Raw genomic sequence first — 17,938 nt, 5'->3', positions numbered from 1 at the left:
CGATACACGTTGCTTGGCTAATTTAATTTTATGACCTGTACCGTTTCGTCGTGGCTTCTCAGCTGATTTAGGGTCCGAAGATGTGAAGATTCCTCGTAACGAATCGCCGATATTTCTTAGGAAAATGTGAATAATAGGAGGAAAATCGTTTAGACAGTTTAGACAGTAGAGGACAACAGAAAAATTAAAATTAATATTTATATGTATAAGTGCGAGTAAATTTTCTATTAAATTTTGTCTGTACTGAACACTTTGGTAACAGCCGTGTATTTTAAAATATATAATATATCGTATTACACATTCATTGTTTTTAGTAATTATAATTCAGTTTCGAAAATTATGATACTTTCTTAATTTTAGCTCTTTAAACTTCCTTTTGTCCGCCACTCTGTATACAATGCTGGATCATCTTACTCTAGTACGAATAAAGGCCTATAAAGTTAAACGATTTAAAAACTCTGAGATATTTCCACTTGTTTTGTATACGAGGAAGCACTGTTTCATTTAACGCGTTTTGCATTTTATTCGATTTCTCGGGGGCATCTTTCAGCGAGATTGCGCAAGTTTTCTCGTAAAGTCGGTATAAGAACGACTCTATCCACTCGGCCCTCTTGGTAAACTTGCTCATAATCTCAGAATGCTTCTGTTTTCGTTCCCACGGCGCGACGTTGCTTGCCAGGACACCGGCCTAATCCGTTTCCGTCAAGTTTCGCGACTACGTTCAATATTCAACAGCAGGTGAATGCCGAGAGAGGAAGAAAAAGGGAGGACCAGAGAGACTTTTTCAACGCGCCAGATTGAGAATCGTCGTATGTATGTGACGAGGGACACCGTATTTCAACTTTGGAAATATCCTTTCCATATAGTGTCATGAAAGTTGCTCGAAACATGAATTCAGCATTTGCAAAAGATGAAAAATCTTTTCTGTTTTGCTTAAACAATTCTCTAGTATACGTTATCCTCAAATCAATTGTAAATACAAAGTTCCGTTCTAACTTCGTTCCAAGATCATCTCAGTTTTAGAAATGCTGAATCTTACAAACCTTGAACGTCGAAACCAGTTAATCGCGCTCGATCCTGCTACATTTTAGCAAACAAACAGGATTCGTAATGTTTCGTGAGAAATTGCAAGGTAAAATTGGAACGAAAAAAGCTTGCGTAACAAGACATTTTTCATATTTCGCCCGGTAACCGAAGATATTCTTCAACGCTAGGAAGAGATCATTGGGTGGAAGATGATCGAAAGCACATAGCAGTATCGATGTATATCTATAGAGTTATGTGGAATATCATACAGTGGCATACAGTGGAGGATGTATAACAGAAAAATGTTAAAAATTGATACGCTATGTATGTTAGTAACCTTTATCCTATAAATTTTTTACATATCGATGATAATCATCCACAGTGTGCTACGTTGTACGTATATTACGCTTATTCGCTGTCCTTAACAAGTATAAATCCACGTTAAAAAATCATGGTGCCCCCTTATGTTTCTTATTTTACAAACTTCTTCTAAACTTTTTCCCGATATTTTGATAAAACAACGTGCGTTAAAAATTTTATTTCACAAGACTACACGTCACGAGCGCTAACCTCATATTTATTCATAGTCGATGAAAGCAATTTTTTTTTTTTTTTCGTAGCCGACAGGAAGAATTCATTTTTTACAAAGGTGTACTCACCACCGTGATAGGAACTGCCCCGATGAGGAGTGTAGATACCGTTCCTGGGCTCGGGACAGTGGCTCGGCGTGTAATACTGCATTGGATGATGCACGTAATTGTTCGGGGTGCTCGGCACGTGTACCGGATGGCAGTGCATACATCTTCGCGGTGTCTCCGGCACGCCCTGCACAAAAGAAACATGTCTGCAATGCATCGAGAAAAGCAATAGCGATCGGGCACGCGAGAACCAATGATAAATCGCGACGATCGACGACGTAGCCTGAAAATTAAACGTCGCAGGATATCCGCCGACAGGGGAAAGTGTCGCTGGCCGAATACCAATTAGGGGATGAACGCCCCACGCAATTCTCGCAAACTGATCGGCGACGCCTACCTTCTACATCTACCTGTAAAATGCGCTATCCGATGAATATCGATTTTTGCGTCGAATCAATCTATTGTATCTTATGCGTGGAACATTAGAATAGAATCTTTATGATTTTTTTTTTTGTATGAGTGGATAAGATGATAGATAAGACGTAAGAAATTACGACATAGGCTAATTAGGATCTTAACGGGAACGTAGTATAAATATTCTAAATTGACAAATTATATTTTTTGTAGATTTGTTAATTTTATTTATTCGAAGAGTGCGTGATTAGTATTGAACTTTTGAGGAGATAAAAAAACGTACTTCGATAAATATTTATGAAGAGGATGACCTAAATGATAAGTAATTTCAATGTGAATTTAAAAAATGTGATCGTTATATCATCCTCTTTTCTGTGACTTTAAAATATCAAAGATCAAACTCTACCATTCGTTTCCATTTAACAATTAATCTTCCTTCCATCCCTAACTTGTACAATCCCTGTGGCTCAGAATTTGGTTAAATCAGCTACCACCCTGTCAATCTTTTTAAAATTTGCACTTGCTACTCGATGAAATACTAATCAGTCGATACCCAATCAATACGCTTTCGATAAAAGAAAAACCTATCTTTCATCTTCTTCTTTACCATTCTGTCGATCATCCTAAAATGTCCACCTATTGTTACAGATTAAATACAAATAAAAAGAAAACATTCAACTACCGAAAAACTTTTTTTTTTCAATGACACGCGTTTTTAACAAACAAGAAATAGTCTTTGACACATTCTCGCGTCCATCTTTCATTATTCACCAATCTGAAAATCTTCTTAACATTTTCGTGATTATTGCAGATTCTACATCGAAATGCCAACTGCTCAACTAATAGCCAGCTATTGAAAAACGATGTTCCTTCGACAAATAAAACAAAAGATAGCTCGTCGAAAACCGATAGCTGAAAAAGGAGTAGAGCTTGCAAAACGGTGCACTAAAACTTTAATGTCGGACTTAATCCACGAATTCGCTTATAACCTTACGCGTTCTCCGGATACGATCACCCTAACGATGATAATCCAATGACACGAAAACGACGGGATTTTTTTTTTTTTTTTAAATACCTGCATAGAATGCTGGGATCGGAGCGATCTTATCGAGCCAGCTGGGTGAAGGGAGGGCACGCTACCACCGAAGTTCATCGCGGAATTCCTACAGCCGCCCGGGGTGGACCAACCCCCGCGCACGCTGGCCGAAGTCCACCCCATAGCGCTGCCGCAATCGTCCACCAGCATTTTCACAGCGAACCGGGCATCTCACTGATCCTCTTTCGTCAACTCGACGACCTGCAATTCCCTGGATTTCACTCGTCGTCTTGCTGCTCTATCGGCGTAAGCTTGCGTAGTTCTAAAACTGTTCTTCGAAATGATTGTCCTCGATATTATTCTTCAAGGTAATTCCTATTTTCCCGTGATTGTCGTTAATCTGAGTGACGCTGGTGATCGACCACGTGGAGATTGAGATTGAAATTGAGACTGGTCGAAGAACGACGGTGGTACGGTGGCTGTTCGTGAAACTCATCTTTCGTTGCTGAGAGTTCAATCGTCTCGATTCAGGCGTGGATCTGTAAGCAGAAAATATGAAACGTGGGTGAAATAGAGAATTGGCGAGTGCTGGCTGTCGATTAGAACTGTAATTAAGCGGATGGGAATGGCGAGAGAGGTAGCAGAGGTGAAATGGGACGCGGATTAAAACTGTACTTTACTCGATGAGGATTCCAACGGAACGATGCGAGATAAGAATTTTACCATGTTCGATTTTTTTTCTATAAGTTAAGCTTTTCTATAAGTTGAGCTTTTCGTGGTACGTTAAAGATATCCTATAACAGATATAGAATAGAATATTCAAGATTCGCGTATATTATTTTTCTCATCTACGGTTTACTCATCTATGGTTTCACGAAATCACCAAATTATGTTACGCATTATGATAGGAATAAAGGGGCTATTTAAGGTTCACTTTTTCTTGTAGGATATTAAGGAGAAGTGTGTATTAGGGATAAAGTAATTTCACCTTTTTATGGCATGATTCGAATGACGTTATATGTTACATATACACAGACAATGTTTAAGATTCTCTTTTCTTGTAAAACGTTATACCATATTTGTCAATTTGACTTGAGAGAAGATTTTAGATGATCTCAGTTTGTTTAAAATAATAAAACAATCTTGACCAACACAGAAGAAGAGAGTTTACGCTGACAAGAAAAAAGCTGAAGTTATTAAACGCCAGCTAAGATGAATTATCAAGTGTCCAAGCGAGCGGAACGACTTTACTGTAAGCACGGAACGCACTTCTCCGCCTCAATATCACCGCAATTTGCGTTTTCATAATAAGAATTAATCCGCAATTAATCCCGTGTCTCGTGCAAAAAATCTCAACCGCTGGACAACAGGGTAGAGTGATGGAAAAAAGTAAAGCAACGCGTAGACCGCGAATAAAACAGTTCGGAACGAGTTTCCTCGCCGGTCTAGAGACAAAACAAACCGTGATTTACATCTGGAATACCCGTCGTCATGGTTAACCGATTTGCATCCAAACGCGGATTAATCCGCGCGCTACGACTGTCTTCTATCACCAAGCGCTATCACCATTTTTTTTTTAAATAAATAATTTTTACTTTTTTCCTCTGTTATAAAGAATGTAAGATGCGATGTTTACGAAGTAACATCGTCTACCAGTCGTTTTGAACAGTAAATTTTCGATAATCTCCATAAAGAAATCGAATGCCATTTGCCGCACCTACGACTGACCGTGCGCGGTGATAGGCCCCAGTCGTCAGTTGAATGCTGCTGATGCATTCAACTGTCCTCTTAAGTAGGGCATAATGCAAATGAATTAAAAAATTTATTCCGCGTCATATGCATAAATAAGCGGACCGACGATATGAATCCGGTTCGACCTGTCTGCTCAGAGCATGGTAATTTATTACGAAATCGTTGCATACTTATCCTGTCAAGCCAAACTGTCATCAGTATTTAAATTGTTTTTTTTTTTTTATCAATGGTACAAAAATTTACTTCAGGTTTTTTATAAAAATCGGTGACATATTAACCGGTAATTTGCTGAATATTCGAAAAGCGAACGAGGTTCGTGAAAAGAAGAGATTGAAAGAGTTTACGTGTTGGTACGTTTATGTTAGGTAAATTGAAAGTTTTGAATATTGATATTCTAGATAGATATGAAAATTATGGTTAAAGAATCTTTTTAACAAGTTGAGTTGATTTTTTTTATGGGATACTATAACATACATATATTGAACGTGAAATATTTCGTTTATTTATATCGAACGTAAAATATAATAATATATAATATTATTACAGTGTGAGACGAGTTATATTTAAGGCAATCGTTAATAAATAATGTTTAGACACAGAAATATAAAGAATGGCAACGCAGTCCGTTGATTCTTTTCAGCAGTTTAGGACGATGGATGAAACTATCGGTAGAAACATCGACTTTTCTTTGTAAAATTCTGTTATGAATTTGTAAAAAAGAACACGATTCCTCATACAGAGTGTTCGTGAACTATAAGAAGATAAAAATTGAAAGCAATTACCATATTAAATTCTCGGAATAGTTATTTAGTATCGATTCTTGCACTGGTTTTATAACAATAGAAACCTCAAGTTTCAGTGAAAACGATTCGTTGTATGTTTTTCATTATTTATTTTTATTTTCTAGCTATTGAATGTTCGTCGCCACGTCACCCATAGCTATGTATGGGTGACGCTCTTCTTGTTCGAGTTAATTAAACATAGAGTATTATATATAGAATATACAACATAAAAATATTAAAAACACATTATACCATACTTTTTATTAATTTATATTCTGGATGAAATATTACATTATGCTATATCGAATGGTATTTGTTAAAACATTCCAAACACATTTGAGGTGATTTTGCACATTTTGAACAATAGTTGTAGACTTCGTCAGCACTACTCTCCTCACTTTCAAATCTATTTTTACGCTGTTTACTGAACATTTTGAGGATGAAAAATCACTGATGTGCGTCTCACCAGTATGCTTCTCGACTAAATGAAAGATCTGAGATATCTGCCATGAGATCCCTCGAAATACTCTAGCGGAAAGCTTATCGCTTTCTCCATTTCAGAACTAAATAATCTTTTCTTTACCATGAATCGAAGGCGATAAACAATGAATTCCCGCTTGTCGCTCTATTTACGTTCTGCGCACCGGCGGTCGGATTTGGGCCCCGCAGGAACTTAGGCGAATCACACTGGGCGACGAAAGTGTTAAGATATAATCTTCGAGTCTAACGTTGAAATACATCGTTTCACCGAACAGTTCAATAAGTTTCAAAGAATTTGATTAAAATTCAAACTTGACAAGTCCTGCATGCTTCTTTTGAATGCAAATATAATTCAATAAACGTAGCGTGATTTATTATACATCAATATGTATACGCAATAAATCTCGAAGTATGTAATTTGAATTTCCGTACGAACGAGATTTTCCATTAACGCGCTGAGAATTCTCACGCAAATGGAAAGTTTATCCCAACAGATATAACAGGATTTTACAGGGAAATTTGGTCTCTGCCGATACTTTTCCTCGTTAGCATACACAAAATACGTAGTTTAACATAAATGATCTTTGCTTACGAATAGGAAAACAAAGTTATCCGATTATCCGACCAGCGTGTGCCACGAATAGTTGGAATAATTAAGGTTCTATAGTAGTTGGAAACAATACCGTTGTAATACACACGAGAGTCAGCCATTTCGTATTATTTCACCAAAGTTTCTTTATCGATCCATCCTTTTTCCAGCCCGAAAATTTACGACTTCCGACGTTGATCCGATGACCGGCCGTTTCGTAAACTCGATACTCGCGCGGTTTCACGGCCGCGACTGTGTGCGCAACTTCCGCAATAAGAAGGACCGTACCGGAAACAAATGGCGGATTTGTATGCGCCGCCAGCGTTACAACCTATATATTTCAATTTTACCGGCGCTACACTGCGGAGGAACCTCGTTGCGGAATGCAAAAGCATGCCGGGGCCGTAAATCTTTTTACAAAACGCTTTTTAATCGAAACACTTTGCACAAACCCGCCAGCCTCGCCCCTGTCGGAAGTTAGCTTTCCGGCGGTAAGAATTGTTGGGACCAAGTTTTTAAACACGGCACGTGATCGGGCAGAAATTTAGCACGAACTTGTTATTAACAGACTGCAGATTTTTACGCAACATGCGTACCGTGCATCTAATATGCAAATATTGGGTTGTCCGGAAAGTGTCTTTCTTTTACAGACACGTCTTTTACAACAACGCATCTTTATACAAACATGAAACCTAATCTGTCGAACGTCATGATCTTTAGTTTGATCGAACAAAATGGATCATACGTAATTCGATAAAATAATATAAAACGGAAAATTTTAGGTAGCGAGGATTAGATAGAATATTCTAATTAAGAATTATACTTACGATTATGAAATATTTTTATCAAACTGTATAAATAATTTCTTTAGCTAAATATTAGGTTGTCCGAAAAGTTTCTTTCGTTTCATAAGGTGATAATAGATGAACAACAACTTCTGTTTTATATTATTTTATTTAATTAGGTATGGTCCATTTCGTTTTATTTCGTTATAAAACAAAACACATTGTGCGTCCATTATTTTCTTATAAAACGAAAGAAACTTTTCGGACGACCTAATATAAGTAAAATGTTTCTAAAATATTTATTATAATATTTAGTACATGAAACGGATTTTTATTTAGCTTCCATTTCTTTAGTTACGTTCACAGAGATATAAAAATGTATGAAAGTCTACGGTTTAATCTTTGCTAGATGTTTAATTTGTTCGGATATCGAGAATTGTTTAATTGATTCTCCGAATTGCAGGCGTTGTAAATTGATATTTATGCAAATTTATTATAATATATTATAATTACTAATATATTAAAGATTTTGTTTGCTTTTTAGATACATTATTTAGAACGGTTTGTATATTTATGTACATTCCTTATGATAATGTATGAAAATTGTGACTTCGTCACGCTGAATTTTATGTTTCGTATTTATTATTATTATACACCTAGTGTGTTAATTATTGAAATATATTCGATTTATTCTTTAAAAATGTTACAAGAATATGTTTCCTAAGGTTATATTAAGTTCATTTTATTTAGTCAGTTTGTTACTTAATCTTATTCTGAGATTTACGTGCTGACTAACTAATTAATAATGATTAATAATAATAATAAATCGACACATCCAAATTGCAGTAAACGTGTGAGCAAAGAAACATGTTACTTTCTCCTATCATAAAAATTTCTGCTTGCGAGAGTTAGATTGATTAAACGTTAATCCTGTTACGTCTTTAGCTTGTTTTCAACTCAATCATGTTTCTACGTTGTAAGAAAGTTTCTTAAGTCCGAGGGAAATATAAAAGGGCCATTGTATACGCGTTTTCTCGTTTTAATTTTATGTTAAAGTTTCTCTTGAAACGATAAAAGTCTTGTTGCTTGCTGAAACGCGAGAAAGATTGGTTCATAAAAATTCGAAGGAAGGTGAAATTATCTCAGAAAATCTTCTATTGCGAATGATGATTAAATTTATTATTCCTAAATTTTCCCATCACAAGTTAGTTAAATATAAATTTAATTTAAGAAAACATCTCCGACACGCGGGGAGAAACTCAGACGTTCGAATCTCATTTCTCATTTCAAGAAGATTTTCACTCGTAGATCAAAGCTCGGAAAATTCCCTGTAATGTACGTCTTCTTAAATTTACATTTCAATTCCCATCCTGAAATACGAATCTTTGATTAAAATTCGAGTTTGCATTTCGTAAAAGAGTTTCCAAAGTTAATGACAAAACTTACATCCGTGTTGATTAAAGTTTTCTTTCTGAATGCCACTTTTACATCATTCATATCAGATCTTCACAAAACGAAATGATCAAAATCTCAGTGGTACTTTCGATGAAAACATTTTAATTGTTAAAACAATAATATTTACTGTACGTATTTCTCTATCTAAATTGTTCACATCTCATCGCTTCTCCAAAGTATAATTTTTCGAAAGCTAAATTAACATTACAACTTTTGTAAACTCTTACTGCATCGAATCAAAAAGTTTGTAGCTTTATTTAAAAAAAGAAAAAGATACATTCGAATTCGACGTTGATTCCAGTTAACATAAAGCGACAGAGAAATGAAAAAAATCAACGAAACTTTGCTCATCACGTTCTTTTCCTATAATTTTCACACGTAACCTGCTAATAAATAATAAACTTCTCCTTGCAAGAGCGAAATATCCAGAGCGCGCACGTTTCTTAAAAAGTTGCGCTTAGTGATTTCACATTTGCATATTCTCCATGGAAGCATCGTTCTGTAACGCGACACTTATGTCTTTCCCACGAGAAATCCCTTCTAATCCCACTTCCACTCATATCCTCCGGCTGAACCTTTCCCCAGCAAGGCAAACAATCCCTGTTCCATACAAATCATCATTTACATTCCTTTCTTCGAGAGAAAGACCATCTTTTTTCCCCACTAACGAAAAACCAACCACATCGCACATTTTCCCAAGATCGTCCTTTTTCTCGAAGAAAACTGTGTTAACACTCTGAGGCTTGCGAATGTTTCGCCTGGCTACGAGCGTGACAAAACCTTGTAAGGTAGCTCACATCACACCGAACCATTTCGCTACGTACACCTGCCTGGTGAAATAAATTTCGCGATGTTGTAAGAAAATGTGAAAACATATCGTTGAATATTAAAGAAGAATATTGAAACGAAATTTCAGTTGCTGTCCGATGGACACGCGAACTGCTATAAAATATGCTACGGTACGACATTTCATTTTTACCGTATCTCACATCGTGTTCGCGCATTTCTTCTTCAGTGGTGTCATCTAAATCGTTCACATCGTTGATAATTGTTTAATTCATCAAGTTTATCGGTCTAAGAAATTCAGCAAGACGCGTGTCATCGACCCACATCGTGGCAGTCGACATGTTAAATGGAAACCACTGAATGTTATCGCGAGTTTTTATTAAATGGACAAACAAGAAATTATAAATAGCGATAGAGAATCAGTGAATTTCTGTTCAGATTGTACACGCATGTAGAAACCGGTAGAAGGAACGTTTTGATAACTTTCTAATGCTTTTTCATGTTTCTTTCATTTCTCATGTAATCAAACTGTAATAGCATTCCCAAACCTTTATTTTTAGCGCGACTCACTTTTGGAAATAGTAAGTTTACACGAGCCACTCGAAATTTACACGAAATGTAATTGCTGTCGAATTTGATTGACAAACATTTCAAAATTGATTCGATGTAGGTACGAGAGCTGGGAGAAGCCAGACAAGAATTAGTAACTCTCACGTAAGCTCTAACTAAAGCTACTTTGTACTGTACATCCGACGATTCGCGATAAGTAAGACTATCCTAATGAACACGTAAAATTCATGCTATGTATAATAGTATAGTATAGTGTAGGATTTCTACTACAATTAGTTTATTTACAACTAATGGATTCAACAGATGTTGATTAAACAGGAAAGGATGATTCAACGTGAACTAATCACAATAACGTATTATAATTAAGACAACTAGATAATCAATTTGCAACTCTCGTCACCACGGATCCAACGCTCTCTCTCACGCGGACTACAATCTCTGACTTCTCAACTAACACTGACTGTTAATTCCTCTTTTTCCTTTAACATCTCTTTGTCTTTTGTCTTAGCCCCACCACGCACGTGTTCCGCAACCGCTCATGATCACGGTCACGCAGGTCTTTTCCATGAAACTATTCGATTGAAGAACCGACGATACATTGTTGGGCCTGCCAGCACTTTGGCTTTCTCGCGACATTGTTTATGGTTCAGCCGATATTTCTTAGACAATCTGTCCACGATACTACAATAGTAAATATGCCAAATAAACATCATTTATACTATTAAACCAATCTCAACCAATCTACACATCCCACACGATCACGAACAACTCTAAGTAGGTTATTTTTCACATTTTCTTCCAGCACAGTCCACATTTTCTCAGACGTAACTCTGACAACAGAAACCCGAGAGAATCATAAAATATACCCATAAAGTTTATATCACAGAGCATCAAACAGCTCCGGCATTCATTTCGACGAGTCAACGTACACCGCCGCCGGTGTTCATTACTCCTATAGCAACCGGAAGTCGGGTATTAGAGTGGCCTAGGGACCAGCTAGAAAGAGGTAAGTTGACACAGGCTTGGGACTTGGGATCGTGGAACGTGGATGGCCAGTCGTAGGGCCGGATAATCCGACTAGATTGAATCCATCGTTGTCGAACGTGTCACGAAGCTTGTGCAATCGTCTGTGCGCGCCATTTTAACCCTTAAATTACCGACGTTGTGCCGATGTTTATTTTAGTCGCAACTATTTTAACCCATTTGCATCCAAACGTGGATTAATCCGCGCGCTGCAACTGTCTTCTATCACTAAGCGCGGATTATTACGCGCGCTACGACTGCTTTTTTTATTTCCATTTTAGTCTAAATAATTCTTTTTTTAAATAAATAATTTTTACTTCTTTCCTCTGTTATAAAGAATATAAGATGCGATGTTTGCGAAATAACGCTGTCTACCAATCGGTTTGAACAGTAAATTTTCGATAAACTCCATGAAGAAATCGGATGCCATTTACTGCACCTACGATCAACCGCGCGCGCTGATGGGGACCAGTCCTCTTAAGTAGGGCCATGATGCAAATGGGTTAACTTTGACTGCCACGCCGAAATCACGTTTTGCTCAGGACGCCACGGGAGTATTTTTATTATTCAAAGCATATAATGGCAAAATAATAATAAATTAATGATGTAAGACAACATTCTTCCCCAATGGACCATTTATCTTATTGGTGGTCATTGGTGACCACCGTGGCGCCTTGGTAACAGTTGATAGTGATTTATTACAACAAGGCTTCGTTTATTTCAACAAACCATTCGCATTCGTTATTTCGACATAAGCAAAACGTGCAGAATATATTGTTGAAACGTGTAGAAGATATTAGTAAACGGTATTTGCTCATTTTATATATAATAGTAAGGTATGTTCACACTTCTAACTTCAATTATAGTATATATATATATAATATATATAATTATAGTATATATAAAAAACAGGATAAAATCCATTATACTATTCTTTTAGTTCTCGTTGCAAAAGTCATTACATAATTCTGGAAAAAAGATATAACACGAAGTGGGAATTTTAAAATAAAATTGTAAAACCAGCCAATTCGACCAGTGTGGTAGTTCTAGTGTTAAGCTGCGATCCTCGAATTTCTTATGTTGGATCATCGAGTAGGTCTTAGATTTTTTCTTCCACCAATTACAAACTTTATTCCAACACCTTGCAATGATACAATTAAACGAAACGTCCGGTGTTCTGTTCGATAATCTCCTGTCAGTTAGTGTGTAGCGTTTAGCGCGTGTAAAATTGTTTCTGTGCAGAAACGTGACTGCAGAAGGGTTTAAGTCTTATCCGACGAGCCAATATTTTAATCTCACTTTCGCTTTAGTCGGTTAAGAGGCTTACAAGGATCCGGGAAAATTTTTAGCATAAAGTTGAACCGAGAAATCGCGTACATCGATTACGATATTTGCTTACTTTCGATAGAGATTGACTTTAACGACAGAGAAATACAGTGCAGATAAAAATGGTCCAAAGTTGAGCGGAAATTCATGATTGAATTTTAAGATATTGAAGCTTAGCTCATTCAAGTAATCCTGCTTTGCCATAAATGAAAATTTTCCGTTGCGAATAACGTATGGACCAGTTCAACATTAGTATCCTCGATTTCAAGATACCGAAATACACAACGTGTATAGTAGCAAAAAAAGAAAGCTTGTAAAATAAGAAGTATAAAAAGAAGCTTTAATCTACCAAGATTATATTTAATAAGATCAACGAATAAATATAAAATTAGATTGGTCATTAAATTCGTTTGTCTTTCTCTAACGTATGCATCCCGTAAAAAGTTATTTGACGAATTTTTTTATTTATTCTTTGTGATAGAACAGACATAAGTTACTTTTCGATTACACAGATTTTGTCACATTTATTTAACGAAATGTGAATAAATTTATGTCACAACTTGATATATACCATAGAATATACGACCATTATCAATAAAAAAATGATTAAAATTCATAATGTATCAATACTCAGCTTTCTCTTATGCCCCATTGTGTACCCACTTTATTTTTAGACAACAATTTCAGCGCTTGGTCATCGAAAGATAACTCCTTGTTGTCCAGGAGCTGGACATATCCGATTCTACAGGGAAACTTTCTTCGGAAGCGTGCGCCGACTGCTGAACGTCCAACAAGACACGTTTTATCGTTACTAACCAACCTCTTGGTGACCTTCCATTGGGGATGAGAGTGGAGGCGAGTGTCAGATAGGAGGTTGAAGCGAAAGCTACGTGCTTCGAACAGCTTCAAACAGCTTCCAGCAACAACCCGTGCTTCCGTCGGTCACGCGTTGCCACGCTCCGTGCGAAGACGCTTCTCGCGTGATTGTTTTGCAAATCGTTGCAAATGTCGAGCGTGGTGGTGGTTGTCCGAGCGGAAATTGCAAGAACGTTGACTAAGATTGCGAGTTTGGAAACGTTGCTACTGGACATCTTTTACGGTGTTGCAGTCTGAGAGCATGAATTTGGCAAGTTGATGATTGCGTTTCTTGAAAGGTTTTTTTTTGAAAGCGTTTCAGAGTAGAATTTGGAAAATTCAGGGATGAGCTACATTGTGAGGATTGCTACGTTAGAAAACCGACAAATCGCGTATATCACTCGTTCAACTGTGAAATACAATAAATATAAAAAATTCTATACATAGATTATTCATTGTCTTCGCAAACTTTTTCGGTATTTTTTTTCTTGTAGAAGAAAATCTGCAGGAACAATTTTTTTTAATGTTATTCCAAGCAAGATTCAAAGCAATTGTTGTCCGGTGAAAATCTTTTCCTATATATCGAGCTTTGAAAAATTGCGCTGTTAGATGAGAGAAGTTTTAATAAAAATTCCTTGTGAAAATTGCTACGCTAGGAGATCGAACATGCAGATTATTTATTTCGTTTGCGAAATGTACAACACAAATTTCGTATTTATTTGTTCAATATCCGACTCTGTAAAATACGTGTTTCATTAAAAGGAATAATAAATCTCGTTCATACTATTCGATTTGCAAAATCCTAGATGAAAAGTTCTTTTGGAAATTGCAAAAATTGCCAAATTTAGAACACCGTTAGAGGGTCGTATACGTGGGTTACTTATTTCGTGTTTGCAAAGGGTGTATATGATAAAAATTTCGTATCGTCTTATTTAATATCCGAGTATGCGAAATACATTCATCATCGAGAAGAAGAATATTCTGTTCGTATTATTTAGCCCATAAACTTCTCTAATCTCTGCGCAATATCTCGCGGTGAAGTGTATTATAGAGAACAGTGATCGATTTATCGGCAAAACGTCAAACAAAGTTAAATATCCCTCGTCGATCGAAGGATGAAATACCGAAATCGCGGTATCAGCATCGTGCCTCGAACTTCCGTTCGAAGCATTCTCCATTTTTGTCTTCCAGAATCCCTCTAAATCCAGAAATAAAAGAGATTCCATTTCAATTTCTTCCCTAGTCAGATTGGATTCCGGCTTAACGAGCGTTTCTTTCCTTTTTCTTTCTTTCTTTTGTCATCAGAGTTTCGATGCTTTCTTGGTCCCTTTTCTACCATTCGTAGGTCGATAATTATCACCAATCGACCTTGATGGCAGCTATTCGATCGCTGCAGTTAGCAGCGAAACGATAGCCATACGAAACGCTGCAGTAGCTTCAAAGAAATTCGAATTGAAACACAAACAGCTGGTTTTTATTGCTCATTTATGCCGCTGGACTGTGTAATAAGCTCGTTCAGATTTCTCTAACTCCAGTTTGAACCATTCAAAAGCTATACTGATCAACACTGAGAAGCAAAGAAAAGTATATCGAATTGTTCGAATTTAATCTTGAAGTTAAGATTAATAACCTTGCGAGTGATATAATTAACAACGTATACAAGAATTGTTGATTGTTGGCCAGTTACTTTCAGACTAGACTTAGATACTGACCCATGATCCCTTAAATACTGATGAGCCCCACTCTCTATACAGTAATGAGTATGACCTGTGTATGTGTTCTGTTCAAATGCCTGTGTGGGTGTCTGTGTATGGGTATTTATCCCTAAGCGTGAAATATCGTTGTATTCCAACACGAATGTTACAATTTTTCAAGAATTTCGTATGTCTACGTACTATAGCTATCGCACGTAAATTTGTATAATATTCGAATGACAAACGAACTGATATTATGTTGCATTTAAAGTTAACAAATATTTTATCACTTGTCTTTCTAGTTCTTTAATGCGTTTAATTATAGTTAAAAGACAAATACATCTCTTTAGGAAACGTATCTTTATGTGCATGGGGATTCTTCTAAGATTTTTATTACATCTGCATCTGTTTCGATTTTAAACGCGTTGTAAAAAGCTTCCTTTGAGCTTCCCTTTTTTACAACACGAAGGCAAGCAATCAAAAGGTTTCCCCTTTTGCAACGGAAGTTCATTGAAATTCACTGTAATCGTGGACAAATGCTAACTCTGTAACGAGAGCCTCGAAGAATTTTCAGTGCTAAGCAACGTCTCTATTCAATGTACCGCGGTGCACAATCATGCGACTTAATTATTTCAGACATCTCCGGACTCTAACGAGATTCATCCGGATACTTCTATACACAGATACGATGCTATTCTAAACGCAGCATCCATTGATTTTTTCTTACCTGATGATGTTACTTCTCTTTATTATATTTCACATTTTTTTATGTTTTATTCAATCGGAGTTCACGAGAGTTAACACTGAAAAATAGCAAACTAGATCTTGCCAACTAAATTCTCTTTTATAGTTCGATTTCTTTCACATTTATCTTCGCATTCTACGGATTTCGGCAGGTGCCCAATCCAAAGCCTCCGGCAAAAACCAGGATTAGGCAAATCTAACGTCGATCATCAGCAAATCCTGTGACACATATGTTAACTTAGATCTTTTCGATCGAGAGTAATCTTGGGTCATAGAGTTCGTATTCAAAATATCGGTCTGTGTCTTTCTCTATTTTTGTATTGAGTTGGCAACTAAATGATAGCGGTAGCTGAAATGGAAAAGTAAGAGGGAGAACGATCAAAACCGCGAATGGAGAAAGACTTCTGATAGTGATAAGGTTATGTAAGTGTGATAAAACGTGCAAAAATAATTCGGCGAAATGATTTATGGTGTTATAACGTGTTGGGAATAATCGGTATAAATAAAATAGAATTTAGTGGAATTTGTACGTTGTTTCGAAATTTATTCGAAACGTATCATTTTCATATGTTAAAAGATGCGAAAATTGTAGACGATAAAAGAAATATATAATTACTATTTATGTAATTAATTATTCATTGTAAATATAAAACGGTACAAAATTTAACGAAATTCATAACGAATGGCTAAATTTGTAAATTTCTCTAGACATTTGTTATAGTCAGACAAGTTTCCTCGTACTTTTTTACAGTGACGGACGAGTATACATTCGTTTGGAATAATATTTATTCCAAAATAAATTACAACGTAAAATATACTAAATGTATTATTAATCATATTATATTCATCAATTCATGAATATAATTTTCCATGGAAAGAATAAGAAGCTAGAAACATTTACCGAATGTTCAGCACAGTACAAATTGTAAAGTATAAATTAAATAATTAAAAGAAAAAAAAAAAAAAGAATAAGAAATAGATACCACTAAACCAAAGGAATAAGTTTGAAAGAAAGTGGAGATTCCAGCGACAATTGTATTGGGTTGGCAACTAAGTGATTGCCGATATTGTCAATACCACTTAATGACAAAATCCGCAATCACTTACTTGCCAACCCAATAGTTTCAGAAATTCCAGAAAAGGACGAGGCCTGCACAGGATCGCCAAAGGTTAGAACCAGAATAATCCATAAAAATAAACATAAAACTCGAGCACTTCTCGCTTGGGTATTTGGTTCTTACGTGCAGGTCACGGTAGAAATAGCGGATTGAAGGTAAATTGTACTTGAGAAATACAAAACAATATTTAATTATCTATATTTAATAATAATAATAATTCTCAGTGAAACTATTCCGCACAAATTCTCCAACGACTTTTATTTATTATTAATTAATTCTACCACGACGATTTCTTTCCACGTCTCTCACACAATGCTGAGTACAGTTATCGCGACGCGTATATTCCATAGTTCATCGACCATCTTCTCATTCATACAAATTCTATCATTTCTGCATTATAAATTTTTGGATTAGAGAGATCTATACGACATAAATCATGGAGACAAAGAATTATTATCGTCAGCGTATAATCTTTGTTTGGAGTAAAGAAACATTATTTAATATTTCAGTAATTTCATTCCGACACTGTCGAGTCTCTTATCTTTCCTCCTAAACTAACGTTATATATTCGCGTATCATAATCAAATAATTCTTCGCATAATTCGTAATAATATCGTGAGCCCAGAAGCAATTACATAACAACGTCCATTTAGCAGTCAATGTCATTGCTAGTTGGCGGAAAAAACTACGGATAAACGACATTCTCAACAACCGAGAATAAACGTCCATCGAGAGAAATGGACGAGGCAGACGGGTTTTAGGTCTCACGGCAGCTCGCTCCGAAACTGTCAGCCGGAGAAGTTTAAATGGTCGAACGATGAATACCGGAGAACCGCGACTCGCTGTTGTTTCGTTCGTTAAATTA

The 17,938-nt window shown here is 36.2% G+C and overlaps 1 protein-coding gene across 5 annotated transcripts in view; it reads right to left on the bottom strand.

The window, feature by feature from the left end:
• The window catches only part of LOC139985554 (monocarboxylate transporter 10), a 299,453-nt gene that overhangs the window by 108,259 nt on the left and 173,256 nt on the right, over positions 1-17,938 (bottom strand). For 3 of the 5 annotated variants that reach the window (XM_072000072.1, XM_072000073.1, XM_072000071.1), the window contains exons 3-4: positions 3,154-3,653; positions 1,686-1,851 (exon numbers count right to left, since the gene is read on the bottom strand). In XM_072000072.1, the coding sequence (XP_071856173.1) occupies positions 1,686-1,851; positions 3,154-3,324 (337 nt within the window). In that variant the 5' untranslated portion in view covers positions 3,325-3,653. Of the gene's footprint in view, positions 1-1,685; positions 1,852-3,153; positions 3,654-4,709; positions 4,813-10,580; positions 10,659-17,938 lie in introns of those variants that run through there. The other 2 variants (XM_072000075.1, XM_072000074.1) reach the window with 2 other exon arrangements.

This window comes from Bombus fervidus, chromosome 3 (genome assembly GCF_041682495.2).
Source record: "Bombus fervidus isolate BK054 chromosome 3, iyBomFerv1, whole genome shotgun sequence".
NCBI lineage: Eukaryota > Metazoa > Arthropoda > Insecta > Hymenoptera > Apidae > Bombus > Bombus fervidus.
The sequence above is the reverse complement of the archived record's forward strand: the minus strand, read 5'-3'. Positions and strand labels throughout refer to the sequence as shown.